The sequence below is a fragment of the Orycteropus afer genome, unplaced genomic scaffold (genome assembly GCF_000298275.1).
Source record: "Orycteropus afer afer isolate SDZICR_OR568_19922 unplaced genomic scaffold, OryAfe1.0 scaffold00174, whole genome shotgun sequence".
Taxonomy (NCBI): Eukaryota; Metazoa; Chordata; class Mammalia; order Tubulidentata; family Orycteropodidae; genus Orycteropus; species Orycteropus afer.
This window is the reverse complement of record NW_006921761.1, coordinates 6,119,867-6,136,946: the sequence shown is the minus strand read 5'-3', so window position 1 is coordinate 6,136,946 and position 17,080 is coordinate 6,119,867. Positions and strand designations below refer to the sequence as shown.

Here is a 17,080-nt window from a genome sequence, read left to right as displayed (position 1 = left end):
CGCCCTCCCCGCCGCGCCGCCGCGGGAGCCCTGAGCGCGCCCGCCCATCGCCGCCCAAGGGGGTGCCAAAGCCTACGCCCACGATCCCGGGCCCGCTGGCTGCCCCGCGCTTGGGTGAGCGCGCCGCCCGGTTCGAGAGGGAGCGCAGCGGCGGCGGCGTGGCCGGCCCGGGTCCCGGAGCCCGGCGCAGCGACTTCCTGCAGAAAACAGGCAACAACTCGTTCACCGTGCACCCGCGGGGCCTGCCCCGCAGCGCGGGCGCGCGCCCACTGCCCAACGGGTCCGCGGCTCTCGAGCCCCGGACCAGCCCTGCCAACGGCATCGCGAGCCCCCCGCCGGGGCCAGTCCCCCCTAGCGTTGCCCAGAGCGCTGGCGAGTGGAAGCCAAAGGGGGAATCGGGATCGCCCCTCTTCTACCCACCCCCCAGTCCCGGAACCCCCAGTGCCACTCCAGCCGTGCCTTCGGCCTTCCCTGCGCCCAGCCCTGCCAGTGCCACTCCCAGCCAGCGCCAGTGGGTCTCAGCGGCCACCAGCTCCAATGACTCCTTCGAGATACGACCGGCTCCCAAACCAGACTTGGAGAACATCCCTGCTGGTGATCTCCAGGCCCGAGCTCTGGCTAGTCTGCGCATGAGCTCTCGAAACTCCTTCATGTTCATGCCCAAGCGAAAGACCTCTGCGACCCGTGATCTCGGAGGAAGACAGCCCGTGGAACAGCCAAACGGAGGGCTGGGCTGGGCCTTGAAGCCCGGAGAGCCCCAAGGCCAGCTGGTGCCTGGAGCGGATGGTGTTCCTGCTGGCCGGAGGCCCCCACTGGGGGCTGAGGCTCTGTGGCCAGTGCAGGAGGGGGGCTACTGCAGGCCAGCCACAGCCCTTGTGGACCGGGACCCTAGGTGGCAAAGGCCCTCATCGCCGCCCCCCTCCCTGCAGGCAGCCACAGAAGCCCAGCCTGCCTCAGGCTTTGGGGCTCCTGGCCTGGCCAGGAATGGCCGGGAGCCGGGGAGACCAGGACTCCCGGTCACTTTCATTGATGAGGTGGACTCAGACGAGGAGATCAGCCAGGAAGCCAAATTGCCTCCCCGGTACCGCCCACATCCCACCATGCCCCAGCCCCATGGTGGCAACACCTTCATGGTAGTGCCCAAGAGGAAGCCAGGGGCTCTGGGGGAGCAGCACTCTGGCCAGGCCAGTGCAGAGGCCCAACGACGAGAGGCTGAGCAGGAGGAGACAGGCAGTGGCGGGGGGCTCCCTGGCCCCCTGGGGACCACACTCAAGAAGCGTTACCCCACAGTGCACGAGATTGAGGTGGTCGGTGGCTACCTGGCCCTGGAGAAGTCCTGCCTCAGCAAGGCCAGTTCTTCTTCGAGAAAGAAGGTCAGTGGTGGGGGCGGGGCCCCTCAGCTGGGAGCAGGCTACGAAAGGCTTCTGGGGGCCCCGTGGGAGAACAGGGCCAGACTGATGACCATGGGCATGGAGACAGCTGGTCCATTGTACCTGGCAGGGCTGTGTGTGTGGGTTGGTCTGGTGGTATGTGGGGCAGGGCCTGCACTAGCCAGGACTGGCCTGTCATGGGTGCAGCTGGGAGAAGCAGCTTGCACCTCTTGGTCCTGGCTGAGGCTCGTGGGGCTCCAGCATGTGTAGGGGCCAGGACCTTGGTGGAAGGGCACAGGGGCTGTGACATCGCACAGCCCATTCCCATCAGCCCAGGGGTATGCACGTTGAGCCTCCCTCAGTGCCTGGACGCTGGGGAGACCTGGCTTTGGATGAAAGTCTAGAACCCCTAATGCATGTCAGGCCTGTTTGGCACTCAGTGGTGCTGGGGACGGGACCTGCCTGCAGAGAGAGAGCTGCCTTGAGCAGAGCCCAGGTGCTGGGCTCTCAGGAGGAACCCGGCTCTGCCTGGTTGCCTGGAACTCTTTAGGCACAAGCAAATGTTTCTTAGATCCTTCCTGGTCATTCCAGTGACTGGCTTATTCCCGGGGCAAATTCCAAGGCTATTCCAGGCAGGTGGGCCTGACCAGTACTGGGTGGGTGCCAGGGCTGTCACCCGTGGCCGCGCCCATCCCATCTCCTGAGGCCGCCTCCCCCAGCCTCAGTTTCCCTGTGGTGATGGGGTGTCTCGGTGGCCCCCAGCCACATTCCCATCTTCTCCCGCCTTCAGCTCCCTCCGCCACTGGCTATGGCATCACCCTCCTCCCTGTGCCTTCCTCCCTCCTGGCTTTGGGCATTCCTCTGAGGTCTGTCTCCCTGTAGTGCTTCGGGGGGTGGCTTTGGGCTGGTCCCCTTGACACCGCCCCTGCCCGCCCCCTGCCCTTTGTCCTGAACCCTCTGGGGAGAGGAGCTCTATGTCCATGCCCCCTGATCCAGTGCCTCAACCCCCAGCCCCAGCCCCATGGCTGTTCCCCATGCTGCCCCCACCCTCTTGTCTGCCTTGACCCTTGACCTAGGCTGGTCTGAGTGCTGTCTCTTTTCACCATGGTGGGGGTGCTAACAGCTCCCCTGAGTCACAGATATGGAAGCTGAGGTGACTGGAGCAGGTCACTAGCTCTTGAGTAAGACTCCAAGTCAGACCGCTGTTCTAGAGCCCCTACTCTGAGCCCTGGGCTGCGTGTCTACCTTGGGGCTCGAAGGCCATTGTTCCAGGCTGGGGTCAGAGCTGTGGGGGACTCTTGGGGCCTAGTGCAAAGGACAGAGCCCAGCAGGGCAGGAAGAAGTGATCGGAAGCAGGGCCACTACTGGGAAGCAGGCCCTGGCCAGGCCAGGAGAGGGACAAAGCAGCCTGGCACAGCCTGAGTGTCCAGATGGAGGCTCAGCACTGGCTTCTGTGACAGCCAAGGGGCTGAGGGTTCAGGTGGGGACCTGCCGGCCATGCCTTCCTGTCTGGCAGAGCACCACCTGGCAGAAAGTGGCACGTGCAGGGGGGCTGCCTGGCAGCCTTGGGCACGATGGGCCTGCAGGAGAGCCAGCTCAGGGCACTAGGCCGCCTTCCTGAGCATCCCTCCTGCCCACAGGCCCCAGGGGCCACGTGACTGCTCAGCACAGGGCAGGGGACACAGCAGGACCCCTCCCTGACACGTGTCCTAGGTGCTGTAGGACCATTCATGTTGGCTTTGCTGGGTCTCTGCTCGTCGCCCTCTCCCCCAGGAGGACATGGGCGGGCGCTACAGTGTGGAGCCCCGTAGCCTGTGGGGACATTGGGGGTGGCCGGCCCCTTGGGCGTGTCCTCCTACTGACCTCGGGGTGCTGTTGGGAGGCCCCACTGCCTCTCCTGGCTGCTCTGTGGGCAGCAGGGGGGTGGGGTGGGGGTGGGGCCACCCACTGAGGGCTCTGTTGTGCTCGAGCAGCGCTGAGGGGGCCCCTACCCTTCTCCCTGCGGCCTGTGAGCGGGGAGCCCCCCTGGCATGCACACGTCCCTACTTAGCTATCTGGTGGCAAAATCCACAGACTGCTTATTTCTCCTCCTTGGCCAAGCTTCTAGCTGACAGCTGCACGGAGCAGCACCTCCCATGACATGCGCGCTGGCCTGGGCCCAGGCTGCTTGCTGAGCCACAGGGAATCAGCCGCTCTTTTATGATCACTCTTTCTCTGTGAAACACCCCCTGCCGGTCCCCACCTGCTTGCTGTTCCTGCCTGTCCTCCATCCCCTGTCCTTGAATCCTGGTTCTCCGCCCCATCACATCCTCAGCTTGGGGTAGTGGCCCTTCTACCTGGGGGCCCACCCTTGGCCCTCAGCCTCACCTCTGACCTTTGGACTCTAGTGAGCATATCTCCTGACCAGCCCTGGACATCACCCTTCCCCATACACTCTTCCAGGTGATGCCACCTTCACACAGTCTCGAGGGCTATGCTGGCTGGCATCCCCCCGATGCCCGCTCCCCTGGCAGAGCCCTCCTCTGCGGACGGAAGCCAGCCGGGCAGCTTGGCTTGTGCCACGGGTGGGCTCTCCCCTCCCCCCTCCCCCAGCTCTCCCTGAAGGCCCTCTCTCCTGATCTCCCTGGAGCCAGGTGACGCCTGAACAGGCCTGGACCATGCTCCGCTTCCTGTCCCTGTGGCCAGGACTCTGGCCTCGGGCAGCGGCAGCGCTCAGCCTCAGGGAGGCATCGGGAAGCATCTGTGTGGTGCCCCTGGGCAGCCCTCGGCTGATGGCCGGCCATCATGTACAGTGGGGGTGGGGGGTGAGGGCAGGACCGGCTGGCCAGTTCTGCAGCCTGGAGTGCAGGGTGGACACCGTTTGGTGGTCCAAGCTGGGCATCCCCAGCAGGGACGGGTGGAGGAAGAATGAGGGCATCTTGTGCTGCCTGGGAGGCTCAGCGGGACCCCCCTGCTTGGGGCGACCTGGCAAAGTCCCTTCAGGCAGGTGCAGGAAGGGCTGGGCCCTGGCCAAGCCCTAAGTCTTTCCCCTCCCAGCTGCCAGCCTGAGTCATGGGTGTCCTATGCCCCACTGACTGCTCCCTGCCGAGCGAGGAGGCCTGGGAGCCCCTGAGGCCTACAGACCGAGGGGGCAGGGAGGTGACTGGGCCCCCGTCCCTGCCCAGCCAGGCCGTGTCAGGCTCGGAGCTCACTGTGTGCTCAGCCCCCTCGGCCTGCTGGCTGGGGAGGGCGGGTCACGTGGACTGACAATATGCTAATCTGCTCAGGCCTGGCACTGGGCCCTTCCCTTGTTTCCTTGGGGGGATGGGCAGGAAGGAGGTCCCTGTTGCCAGGGGCTCTGGGCTTGGGGTCAGCAGCACCTGGGAGGGGAGGGCTAGTCCCTGGCCAACCAGCCCCATCCTGTCTAGCATCTGCCCTTGAAGCCTGGAGAGTCAGTTCAGGGGGCCCAGGTGACCCCATCCCCAGTGCCCAAGGGGGTGGCAGGACCAGGGCTGCAGAGATGGTTATGAGTGGGCTCGTGGGCTGGCAGCCGAGGGACCAGGGGCTGGAGGGCCACCGACGGGTGGGGGTCCAGGGGCAGGTCCCCGAGTCACCCAGCAAGCCTCTGGGTGTGAGCTGTGCCAGGCTTCAGAGCTTGGGGGTGCAGGGGGGCCTAGCTGTGCGGGGCTGTGTGTACACGTGAGCGAGTGCACTTGTGGTCGGGAGTGGGGAAGAGTTGCTGGGCAGGCGGAGGAGTGGCCTGTCCTCCTTTCTGGACGTTGGGCTCAGGAGGGCAGTGGCTCCGTTTGCGGCCAGCCCTCTGCGTGTCCCCCGTTTCTCTGAAGCTGCCGGAAGGTGAGCCCAGCTCTTCAGGAGGGTCCCCCACTGATACGGATCCTGTGCTGGTGGGACAGCTCCCGCCTCCAGCTCCTTCCAGAGAAGGGGAATTTGAGCTGCTGGCGGCGTTCTGTGCCCTGGAGGAGTTTAATATTTCGAGCTGCAGCGGGGCCACTCCCATCTGCTGTGGGCAGGCGGTGTATTCGTTACGGACTCGCTGGTCCAGGGTGGGCCTACTGAGCAGCCCCCCAGGCCATGAGGCCTCGGTGTTAGGGCTGCCCAAGGAGTTTCCCCTCTAGGCTCAGCCCCGCACCCCGAAGCCCCTCAGGTGCTAGGAATAGGGGCTGAGCGTCTGCTTCCACAGTGGTACTGCCTCAGAAACCCACCAAGGAGGCGTCGCTGAGTCGTCCACACTGCTCCTCTGAACTAGTCTGGGCTCTGAGGCTGCTTGCTCTGGAACTGTGGAGTCTGGGAGGAAGGGCCCACCACTTGTTTGGTGCCACCTTCCTGGGGCTGCCACCAGTACCTCCTCTCAGGCCATAGGTGTGCCAGGCCCCTGACAGGTGGCCCTGCTCAGCTGGGTGGGCAGGATTGTCCAGGTGCCCCGCAAACCTGGACGTGACCTTGGCCTTGGAGAGGGCCCCAGCCAACAGCAGGGGCTCCTGGGAGCCGAGAACGCAGGGGTCTTCCGAGGTGTGCAGCTCCCTGGACAGTGCAGTTTCATCAGGAGTTTGCTTCTGCCCTTGGGCTGTGGGGCTGAGAGGAGCTGGGCCCTGCCTAGAGCCACCATCCTGGCCCTGGCCTCATGACATGGTGTGAGGGAGGCAGGGCTAGCCAGGGCAGGTGGGATGGGGGTGTCCTGGCTTGGGCCCTGGCCGTGAACTTGGGGAGAACCTCTGACAAGACTCTGAGACAGTCAAATCAGGAGGCTGGAATGTGGTTCAGGGCCAGTGTCTTACTCCGGGGACTTGATGCTGGGCCAGGTGCAGGTGTTTGGACATATTGGCCTGGGTCGGCCACTGGCAGGAAGACCCACCTCTTTGGGGTCTCTGACATAACCAGAGAAGCCTCTGTCCTCACCTTGTCCCCTCACTGGGACTTGGGTGCTTTGTGGCTCCTGGGCAGCGGGGGCATTTCCCGCCAGGCCTGGTCCTGTTGACGGGTGCTCCCACCCCCAGATGAGGATCTCCTTCAACGACCAAAGCCTGCAGACCACTTTTGAGTACCCCTCGGAGAGCTCCCTGATACAGGAGGCGGCTGAGGAGCCAGAGGAGGGAGAGTCCGAGGGCTCCAGCTCGGAGGGGGCAGCGGACGAGCAGTCCTTCTGCCTGTACCTGCCCCGGGCCACCCTCGTGAACAGCGTGGGCCCCGACAGTCCTCGGCTGCCAGATGGCAGCTCAGGTGAGCGCCCACCGGGGAGGGCGGTGGCGGGAGGGCAGCGGTGGCACCCCAGGCCCTCACGGTGTCCCCTGCACCCGCAGCGCTGTCCAGCTACACGCCGAAGCACTCGGGGGCCTTCAGCATGTGGCAGGAGCAGACGCTGGAGCTGGCTCCGCGAGAGGCGGAGCCCTTTCCGAAGGAAGTCATGGTGAGCGGGGGTGGGAGCGGGGCCGGAGCGTGCTGGGGGCGGGGCCGGAGCGCGCTGGGGGCGGGGCCGGGCGCCAATGGCTGGACCAGCCCGAGCAGCTGCAGTCTGCCCTCTCAGCTCACCCCTGCCGGCCTGAAGGACCTGTCGGACTTCCGCAGTGAACCTGCCCTCTATTTCTGATCCTGCCAGGACCCAGCGCCCCTCGCTCCGCCCCGACCCCTGCCAGGCCCTCCCCACAACATGCTCCCTTCCCCAGGGCTCACAGCTCAGCTGGCCACGCAAGGGCAGTCAGGTGCTCAGGGACTGTGTCTGATGTCCGCTCTTTCCCGAGGTGCAGCAGTGGGGTCACAGGTCCTGCCAAGCACTGCCTCCCCGCCCTGCCTAGTGGCACTGTGGGGGCTCCCCGGCCCAGCCAGCACTGCCCAACGTGGCTGAGCACGGCTGGCCCCTTGAGTGATAAACAGGAAGACTTTCTTGAGGAACAAGACTCAATAAACAGCACTGTACAACGCTTGGCCTCTGGGTGGTCCACCTGGCGAGGCACTGGGGATGCAGGGTGCAGGGTTCCACGGAGCAGTCTGCAGGGCCCAGGGCCTCGCCCCTCCATCTCCTCTACAGCCCCAGCTGTCCTGCCTCCACTCCTGTGGGCCCCTCAGTGAGTGCTGGGGGGCCTGGTGCAGCACCCACACCTAGAGCTGGCCTCATTAGGAGGAAGGCACTGACCTGCCATCTAAGAGCTGGGTCTCTGTGCCAAGGCCTGAGTTGGTTCTGTTAAGCATTAAGGGTTCAGCCTGGCAGGGGTAGAGAGCAAGGGCCAAATGTGGGTCTGGGGCAGGGCCCGGGGGATCTTGATGTGCTTGGCTTGGAAGGTCTTAATCTGGCGGAGTCAGGGCTGTGGCTGACAGGCAGACGCGGTGCCCTTGGTGGGCACTGGCACCAGCAGGGAAATCCCAAGGATGCTGGGGGGGGTTATGGGCAAGCTGAGGCCAGGGCTGCCATCTCTGGAGCAGCTCCTGGCTGGGCTGTTGGCCCCGACAGCTTTGCTGCCCTGTGCAGGTTAAACAGGCCTGTTTACAAATCCATGGGTAGAGCTGACAAGGACTGTCCCTCCTAGGGAGTTAGAGTCAGAGCCACGAGCAAGTGTGTGGGGCTGGCTCAGGGGAAGGGCAGCGGGTTGCTGCAGTGCTGGGCCTCCAGGGTGCAGGCTGTGCCAGAAGAGGCAGTCTTAGAGGGGTCTGGGGATGGGGGATGGGGTCCAGCACTACAGGGAAGAAGGGAAGTGGGCAGAGGGTGTAAAGCCGAGTGGCCACATCAGAGACTGGCATGCACACCCAGCCATTGCCAGCAGGCCTTGGGCCAGGCCGGGGTACAGCAGAGAACAGTACCGGTAGTTGGAGCCCCTCACAGAAGGACAGGCTATGTCCTGGGTTGGGGGGACGGGTGAGTGAAGGGAGCAGGGAGGACAAGCAGCTGTGAATGGAGCAAAGGTTGGGCTGACCTGGGCGGGTAGGTGCAGGAGGGTCATATTCGACATGCAGGGGCACTCTGAGTTCCCAAGAATGAGGTTCCCAGTCACAGGGAAAGCCACTCCTGGTCACTTCTTCCTATGGGGGAAGCCACCACAGCCAGGCAGAGTCTTGTGGGCCAGCCCTGGGGGTGGCAAGCAACCCAAGTGCTCCACACAGGCCAGCAGAATTCTTTACAAGCCCTTTGTCACAGAGTCATGGGGCACTCTGGGTGCTCTCTCAGCTCTCGCTTCTTAGGAGGAAGACAAACCCATCTGCCTGGGCCTCTGCTGGCGGAGGAGGGACTAGGGAGGCAGAACTCCTGGGGGCTGAGACTAGAGTCAGGGCCTCCCAGCTGCCCAGGGAGGTGAGAGCCCTCCCCCCCACCTCCCACCAGGAGAAGCACAGAGTTGGCCCTGGCCCCCTGGGAGCATCATGGAGCCACCAGAGGTGACAGGCCATAGCTGCCTCTTGGTCCCAGAGAAAGAGAAGGTGGCTGCTGCATGAGCAACGATGCTTTATGAACAAGTTTCTTGGGGACCAAGTCACTGGGGATAGAGGGGGGCAGGCCCCTGGCCCACCAAGGGCCACGTTAGCTGTCCTTGCCCCCACTGGCTTTCTGCTCCGAGGCTGTGCTCTTGGTCAGGTTCCCAGTTTCTCTCTTCAGCACACTGAGCAGGGTCTGGGAGCTCTCCAGGATCTGGGGCCAAAGGAGACATGGCCTATCACTGGTGTGCCCCACACGGGGGCAGGGCCCTCTTCCCTCCCCGAGTCTGGCCTGTGCTTCACTCTCTGTAACAAACGTGGTGTGAGGACACAGGCTGGAACACCCAGGCTCCACATAGCCCCAGCCTAGGTGTTGGGGAGATGCACCCCCTCATTCCCACAGCTCAGTGCCCCTGGGCTGCAGCAGGGTTGGGGAGGGGACAGAAGCCTGGGGTCAAGGCCCAAAGCCCCAGACCCATGGTGCTTGCCATGCTGCCTCACGCTGCCCCAAACCCCACCTTGAGGTAGGCAGCCTCCGTCTCCGCGATGGTCCGGTCAAACTCATTGCGAGAGGCAATCTTGCGGGCCAGGTTCTCGTTGACGCGGGCCAGCTTCTCCGTGAGCTGTCTCACCTCGTTCTGCAGCCGTTGTTTCTCGTCCTCCTCCTGCTGGATCTGCCGGCACAGCTCCTCTCGCTTCTGGCACAGCTCCTCGATGCCTGGGGCGGCAGGACGGAGAGCGAGGGCCGGCTGGGCCACCTTCCCTCCAGGCAGGCGGAGTCTGCCTCCCAAGGGGCATGGGGGTGGAACACGTTAGCGCAGCGAGCGAGCGAGTGCTGAGCCTGGAAGGCGAAGCTCAAGCCTTTTTTTACTCGCTAGACAAATTCACGGCGCCTGGCACGTGCCAGGGGCTAACCCACGCTCCTTACGCGCCAACCAAAAACCAAACGCACTGCCGTGGAGTCGGACCCGACTCACTGCGCCCCTCCTTGGGATTCCGAGGCAGCATCACTACGGAAGTAGATCGCCTAGCCTTCCTTCCAGCAGTAGCTGGTGGGTTTGAACCCTCAGTCTTCTGGTTAGCAGTCAGATGCCTTAGGCACTGCGCCTCCAGAGCTCCTTCCTTAGCGCACTCACCGGCTTAAGTCTCAGCGCCTGGACCAGGAGGCGTCCTACTGCAGCGCCGAGCCGCTCTAGGACCAGAAGACCCACGCACAGGTTCACTAACCTGCCCACGACCACACAACTACTACACGGCCGCGCGCACTGCGAGCCACACCTCTGCTGCCCGCTCCTGCACGACGGGGCTCGCGCCCCCGCCCGCTTTCTCAGCCTTCAGCCCAGGCCCGCTCCGGAGAGAAACCGGCAGGCGGCCTACGATTGCCCAGGTTACACCGCGCGGGGAGGTGCTCACACTTGACGAGTTCGTTGTTGTAGTTCTGCAGCGCCGCTCCCTGCTGGGTCATCGTTGCCGGACACTAGTCCCACCCTCGCCACCCGGGGCCCCGGCCACTCGGATTGCCGTTACCGCATCACTTGCTCGCGCCTGCGCAATGCGACTGGACGGCGCGACGACCTAGTATCATCGCCGCGCGCAGTTTTTGCGTCATCACTCTGCGCCGCGCCCAACTCGCATATCATTACCGCGCGCCGCGCCTAGTCCGTGCGTCATCGAACCGCGCTCAGTCGGGCTGACCTGGTATTCCCGTGAACCCAGATGGCGGAGGAGGCGACCGAGGCGCAGGGGGACTGTGACCCCTCGCTCGGACAGGAACTTTTGGTGGCTTGGAACACCGTGAGCACCGGGCTGGTGCCGCCGGCTGCGTTGGGGCTGGTGAGGCTCGGAAGAGACTGGCGGGCTTTCTCGGTATTCCCCAGACGCGTTAGGGCAGCCACCTGTGTCATCACCCGCCTCTGCCCTCCCTCCCTCCTTGCTCGCAGCACCTCGTCTTTCGGCTCCCGTGCCAGCCCCTCACTAGCGTCGGCCCCACATCCGTGCGCCGCGGACGGGGAGCAGCAGCCGGCTTTCCGCAGCCTCCCCTCGGCTCCCTTACCCACTTTTCCCCGCCTGCTGCTCCCCTTTCCTGCTCTGTTGTGCTCCGCCCACCCCTCACGGTGCTCTGCACCGCAGGCGTCCTCTCGGACCAGCGGTGCGGGCCCACCGAAGGAGGAAGAGCTCCGCGCGGCTGTGGAGGTGCTACGGAGCCACGGTCTGCACTCGGTCCTGGAGGAGTGGTTCGTGGAGGTGCTGCAGAGCGACCTGCAGGCCAGCGTCTCTCCGGAGTTCTGGAATGCTGTCTCCAAGCACGAGAGCGCTGCGGACGAGCCCCAGTGCCTTTTGCTGCTCCTGGACGCATTTGGCTTGCTGGAGAGCCGTCTGGGTCCCTACCTGCGCAGCTTAGAGCTTCTGGAGAAGTGGACTCGCCTAGGCTTGCTCATGGGCGCCGGTGCGCAGGGGCTGCGGGAAAAGGTCCACACCATGTTGCGGGGTGTCTTGTTCTTTTCCACTCCCAGAACCTTCCAGGACATGGTCCAGCGCCTCTACGGGCGCTTCTTGAAAGTCTATATGCAGAGTAAGAGAAAGGGGGAAGGCGGCACCGACCCAGAACTGGAGGGGGAGTTGGACAGTCGGTATGCCCGGCGCCGGTACTACCGGCTCCTGCAGAGCCCGCTGTGCGCGGGGTGTGGCAGTGACAAGCAGCAGTGCTGGTGTCGCCAGGCCCTGGAGCAGTTCCACCAGCTCAGCCAGGTCCTGTGAGTACCCCCCGTGCTGCCAGGCCCCCCTGGGCCTCCTGATTCCCTGGTGGCTCCTCTGGGTCTGGTGACAGAGAGCTGGGACTCTCTGCCATCTGTCCGGACAGCCGAGGACATCCCAGAGGGAGGGGACTTGTATCTGCAGCAGATTCTGTGTTGAGTCCAAACTTCTAGCTCCCCGGGATTCTGCTGTGCCATCTGCGGGCTCTCGAGGAGGAATGGCATTGACCCGGCGGGAGCACATTGCCTCTGGTGGTGGTGGCTGTGATGGTGGGCAGTGAGCAGGGTCATGTCAGGGAGATTGGGCCGACAGGGCAGGTGGGCGGGTTTCCTTCCCCGGCCTTTGTAGAGGAGTTTTAGTTTGCTGCAGCCAGGCCCTGCTGTGAGGGCCTCCCTCTCAGCTACAGTCTGTCACGTAGAGCCAGTGCAGGGGTCTGGGAGGAGTCTCTTAATTGGATCTGGACCAAAGGAGGGATCCCACTGCTCCTGCCCTGCGGGGCTTCTGCCGGCTCATCCCAGCAGAAGGTGGTAGGAGGTTCTTCTTGTGAGTCTGTCTGTCTGTGCTGCGGTTCACACTGGGGCACAGACAGTGGCAGCTGTGTTTACTTGGCCTGAGGAGCAGTGATTCAGCTGCTGTTGCTAACCAGGCCAGGGAGATGGCGTTTGGGCCTCTGGTGCCCACCCCTGCTGTTGCTGCCTATGGGGTGGCCATCACCCCGGTCTGGGCAGGCCCTAACAGCAGCTCTATGATGGGGCCTCTGGCACAGCTGTCACCAGGGGAGGCCCGCCCTGGCGTGCAGGAGGTGGGCACCCTCTCATGCTGCATACACTCGCCTGTCTGCAGACACAGGCTCAGTCTGCTGGAGCGGGTCAGTGCCGAGGCCGTGACCACCACTCTGCACCAGGTGACCCGGGAGAGGATGGAGGACCGCTGCCGGGGCGAGTTCGAGCGCTCCTTCCTGCGGGAGTTCCACAAGGTGCCCCCCACACCACCCTCACTGCTGCCCTCTCCCCCATGTCCCATCCTGCCACCCTCCTTCCCCCCATGTCCCTCCCGCCACCCTCATATCCCTGCGTCTGTGCCATCCTCATTCCTCCTTGCCCCGCCATGTCCGCCCATGCCGCCCCCATTCCCCCCATAGCCCCATTTCCCATGTCCCCCATGCTGCCCTCCTTCCCCCCTGTGTCCCTCCCACTGCCCCCATTTCCCCCATGCCCCCCTCACTCTCCCCCCATGCCCCCCATGCCACCCTCACTCTCCCCCCAGTGTCCCCCATGCAACCCCCATTCCCCTCCCTGTGTCTCCCATGCTGCCCTCATTTTGCCTCCCCATTGCCTGTGTCACCTGTCTCCCTTTGGAAACAAGCCAGGGTGCAGACTGAGGGCTGGAAACATGCAGGTCCTTTAGGCCATTCTGGGGCCTGCACTGACCACATTGTGCCCACATGCTGGGTGGGGTCTTTACAGAGTCCAGCAGCTGGGGCAGTGCTGGGGCCATGCTGGGGCCGAGCAGCCGTGTGGCCAGAACCACCAAAGTGGGACAGACTGACCCTCTTCCTTTTGCTGTCCCTCCCTAGCAGCTAGCCTGCACCGCAGTGTGGGCTGCACACTCCCTGTGGGGCCGGGGAGGAGGAGCTACCAGAGTGGTGGGCGAGATGGGTGGGACAGTGTGACAAAGGCCTTGTGGTACTGTGCCATCCACAGACAAGTCTGGGGCTCCCCAAGAGCTGGTGGACAGGTGGGGCCAAGCCTTGTGCTGCTACCCAGCTCTCCATTTCCCACCAGTTCCCTTGCCACTGTCTCCAACGGTCTCCCTCTGAGGGAGGTAAAATTGGGTGGCTCCAGATGGTAGAGCAGAGTGGGCTGAGCCCTGGCAGTGGGCAGTGTGCTGCTGTCCAGGTGCAAGAGCGAGGCTAGGCCTCTCAGGGCACCAGGCTGGGCGGCTCAGACATCCCTGTGGCAGCGTACCACAGTGTGTCCCTGTGGCGGGATCTGAGATGCAAACGTGTGTGTGTGTACACACTCATGCACAGGGAGATAGGCACGTGCGCTGACGCACGGGAGTGAGTCCATCCCTCTGCTTTATTTGCAAAGAATGGACGCTGGTTACGTGCACGCCTGACATGTGCTTGTGACCTGAGGATTGGTGGAGGTGGACGGAGGGTGGGGCTCACTGACCCATGTTCATGCAGTATCTCATGTGTCTGTGATCTCGGGGTTGGTGGAGGTGGATGAAGGGTAGGGCCTATTGACCCACGTTCACGCAGTATCTCACGTGTCTGTGACCTCGGGGTTGGTGGAGGTGGACGGTGGATGAGGCCCACTGACACATGTTCATGCAACATCTCACGTGTCTGTGACCTCGGGGTTGGTGCAGATGCATGGGGGTCTTGTGCACAGAGTGGGCTGGAGCTGGGGCCCGGGATACCCATGCCCTCCCAGCCTCTGTCCCACACCGTGCCTGCCCCACAGTGGATCGAGAGGGTGGTCGGCTGGCTTGGCAAGGTGTTCCTGCAGGACGGCCCTGCCAGGCCCGCCTCCCCAGAGGCTGGCAGCACGCTGCGCCGCTGGCGCTGCCACGTGCAGAGGTTCTTCTACCGGATCTACGCCGGCCTCCGCATCGAGGAGCTCTTCAGCATCATTCGAGGTCTGCCCCTTCTCCAGGCCCTCAGCTGTCTGTCTGGGCTTCCTCACCTGCCCGGGGTGCTGGGGTTGTGGCGTGGCCTGGTGTGTGTGTGAGGAAGCCATGCTCCACAGACTTCCCAGATTCGCGGCCGGCCGTGGAGGACCTCAAGTACTGCCTGGAGAGGACCAATCAGAGGCAGCAGTTGCTGGAGTCACTCAAGGCGGCCCTGGAGACCCGGCTCCTGCACCCAGGTGCTGTGCTGCTCCAGGAAGGTGGTCCAGCCGCAGGAGCCTTGGGGCCTGGCAAAGCTGATGGTTGACATTCTTCAGGGAGACGGTGGCCTCAGCCCAGCCCTACTCTGAAACTGAGTTTGGTTTTGTGGCAGTGGTGGTCTGAGACATCTTCAGGAGAGACTGCCTGGCATGGGGAGGGGCCTCTTAGAAAGTTCTAGGGAAGGCTCCTATGAGGCTGATGGAGGTGGGGGCTCCCTGGACAGGCTGCCCTGAGTTTGGCCAGCAGTGGGGGAGGATGGGCAGCTTGTCCTGGCCCCACCATCCCAAAATCCCTGTGACCACCTGGTCTTTCTGGCTGTAGGCGTGAACACGTGTGACATCATCACGCTCTACATCTCAGCCATCAAGGCCCTGCGAGTGCTGGATTCCTCCATGGTCATCCTGGAGGTGGCCTGTGAGCCCGTGCGCCGCTACCTGAGGTGAGGTAGCCCACTGGCCAGAGCCTGCCCCTCATGTCCCTCAGCGCCGCTGCCCCTCGTGGCTTTGCCAGACCAAGTCCACCAGGCCTTTGGGTGGACCAGCTGTCAGTGTGACACACAGGCTGGCCTGGGGCCATCTGGGCAGCCCCATATACGTGCCGTGTGTGCCTGTACCTTGACAGGACACGGGAGGATACTGTTCGGCAGATTGTGGCCGGGCTGACTGGGGACTCTGATGGGACCGGGGACTTGGCGGTCGAGCTGTCCAAGACTGACCCTGCGAGTCTGGAGACGGGCCAGGACAGCGAGGATGACTCCGGCGAGCCTGAAGACTGGGTCCCTGACCCCGTGGATGCCGACCCAGGTCAGCTCACCCCTCCGGTCTGTAGGGGGGCTGGGCCTCGGCCAAATAGCCTGGGTCTGCTGGGGAGGGGTGGGCACCCACCAGGCTCATGGTCCCGTGTGCTAACCACATGTGCCAGGAGCGATAAGAGCCCAGGGAGCTGTGCTAGACCCACTTGGCTGAGGCTGCTTAGCTCTGGGGGCTGGGGGGATGTTGCCACCTCCTGTCCCACACACTCCTGCCCCGCCCACCCCTGCTGCCCCGCCCACCCCTGCTGCCCCAGGTGCTAGCAGGCAGATGGCTTTGTGGCCTGGGTCTAACCCAGGTGGGATCCTTGAGGGCTCAGAGGCCTCCCTGGCACAGGTGAGCCTTTCCTGGTCTCTGAGGGGAAAATGAGGGTCTTCTGCATCTTCCCTGAGTCTGAGGGAGCTGGGGAGGTCCTGCAGCGGTGCCAGCGGTGTCTGGGTGCCTGCAGGGCAGTCAAGCTCCCGGCGGCGCTCCTCGGATATCATCAGCCTGCTGGTCAGTATCTACGGCAGCAAAGACCTGTTCATCAACGAGTACCGCTCGCTGCTCGCCGACCGCCTCCTGCACCAGTTCAGCTTCAGCCCGGAGCGGTGAGCCCTGCTGCGGACCCAGCGTGCACACGGGTGCCAGCAGCTGCCGGGCCGGCCAGGGGGCGGCCCTGGGGTGTGTGCCTGCTCTCCGGGCCCGGGCTCCCGGCACTGCAGAGCTCACATCCCAGCCCAGCCCGACCCGAGGCTCCTTCTTCCAGGGAGATCCGCAACGTGGAGCTGCTGAAGCTGCGCTTTGGCGAGGCCCCGATGCACTTCTGTGAGGTCATGCTGAAGGTGGGCGCTGCCCAGCATCCAGGCCCCACAGGCTGCAGCTGGCCTGGCCCCTGGTGACACTCCCCTCTCGCAGGACATGGCGGACTCCCGGCGCATCAACGCCAACATCCGCGAGGAGGACGAGAAGCGTCCTGCTGAGGAGCAGCCTCCGTTTGGGGTCTACGCGGTCATCCTGTCCAGCGAATTCTGGCCGCCCTTCAAGGACGAGAAGCTGGAGGTCCCAGAGGACATCAAGGAGGCCCTGGACGTCTACTGCAAGAAGTACGAGAAGCTGAAGGTACCTGCCTGCGACCCCAGCACCACAGTCTGCGTCCTTGCCCCTCCACCTGCCCCGTTCCATCCGTGAGGTGGCTCCACGCCGCCCCACCCTTGGAGCCATTGGGCGTCATGGCAAGACTTGGCAGCACCCGCCCAGATGGCCCTGGTCCCACAGCCAAGGGGCCCAGGGAGGGCTGTGTGCTGAGCCAGGCCCTCTGCAGGCTATGCGGACCCTCAGCTGGAAGCACACGCTGGGCCTGGTGACCATGGACGTGGAGCTGGCCGACCGCACTCTGTCTGTGGCCGTGACCCCTGTGCAGGCTGTGATCCTGCTCTACTTCCAGGACCATGGTGAGTCCCGTCCTGCTGGTGTCCCTGAGCTGCTGTCTGGGGCCTCGCTGAGCACACTTGCCGGCCCCTTCCCGTTCCTGCTCGGGGTCTGTGGGCCACGGGGTGTCCAGGCTAGCCTGGCATCTCTGCCAGCCCTGGGGAAGCGGAGCAGGGGCTGGCCTGGTGATCCCCCGCACGCCCCCTGCTGTGCACACAGCCAGCTGGACGCTGGAGGAGCTGAGCAAGGCGGTGAAGATGCCCGTGGCCCTGCTGCGGCGCCGGATGTCCGTGTGGCTGCAGCAGGGCGTGCTGCGGGAGGAGCCCCCTGGCACCTTCTCAGTCATCGAGGAAGAGCGGCCTCAGGACCGTGACAACATGGTGTTGATGGACAGCGATGAGGAGAGTGACTCGGGCATGGCCTCCCAGGCTGACCAGAAGGAGG

The 17,080-nt window shown here is 64.2% G+C and overlaps 3 protein-coding genes across 3 annotated transcripts in view; 2 read left to right on the top strand and 1 right to left on the bottom strand.

The window, feature by feature from the left end:
* Positions 1 to 6,954, top strand: part of TPRN (taperin) — a 7,804-nt gene extending 850 nt beyond the window's left edge. Inside the window, exons 2-5 of the mRNA XM_007947072.1 lie at positions 60 to 1,373; positions 6,365 to 6,587; positions 6,668 to 6,774; positions 6,892 to 6,954. Of these exons, the coding sequence (XP_007945263.1) occupies positions 60 to 1,373; positions 6,365 to 6,587; positions 6,668 to 6,774; positions 6,892 to 6,954 (1,707 nt within the window). The remainder of the gene's footprint in view (positions 1 to 59; positions 1,374 to 6,364; positions 6,588 to 6,667; positions 6,775 to 6,891) is intronic.
* Positions 6,955 to 8,871: 1,917 nt separating this feature from the next.
* Positions 8,872 to 10,230, bottom strand: SSNA1 (SS nuclear autoantigen 1). Its single transcript, XM_007946964.1, has 3 exons — positions 10,179 to 10,230; positions 9,284 to 9,483; positions 8,872 to 8,979 (listed from the first exon to the last, which is right to left on the bottom strand). The coding sequence occupies exons 1-3, from the start codon at positions 10,228 to 10,230 to the stop codon at positions 8,872 to 8,874; spliced, it is 360 nt and encodes a 119-aa protein (XP_007945155.1).
* A 251-nt stretch (positions 10,231 to 10,481) lies between these two features.
* The window catches only part of ANAPC2 (anaphase promoting complex subunit 2), a 7,218-nt gene continuing 619 nt past the window's right edge, over positions 10,482 to 17,080 (top strand). Inside the window, exons 1-12 of the mRNA XM_007947071.1 lie at positions 10,482 to 10,598; positions 10,896 to 11,518; positions 12,363 to 12,495; positions 13,991 to 14,165; positions 14,276 to 14,395; positions 14,739 to 14,856; positions 15,039 to 15,220; positions 15,675 to 15,816; positions 15,975 to 16,050; positions 16,124 to 16,327; positions 16,530 to 16,659; positions 16,856 to 17,080. Coding sequence (XP_007945262.1) covers positions 10,482 to 10,598; positions 10,896 to 11,518; positions 12,363 to 12,495; positions 13,991 to 14,165; positions 14,276 to 14,395; positions 14,739 to 14,856; positions 15,039 to 15,220; positions 15,675 to 15,816; positions 15,975 to 16,050; positions 16,124 to 16,327; positions 16,530 to 16,659; positions 16,856 to 17,080 — 2,245 coding nt within the window. The remainder of the gene's footprint in view (positions 10,599 to 10,895; positions 11,519 to 12,362; positions 12,496 to 13,990; positions 14,166 to 14,275; positions 14,396 to 14,738; positions 14,857 to 15,038; positions 15,221 to 15,674; positions 15,817 to 15,974; positions 16,051 to 16,123; positions 16,328 to 16,529; positions 16,660 to 16,855) is intronic.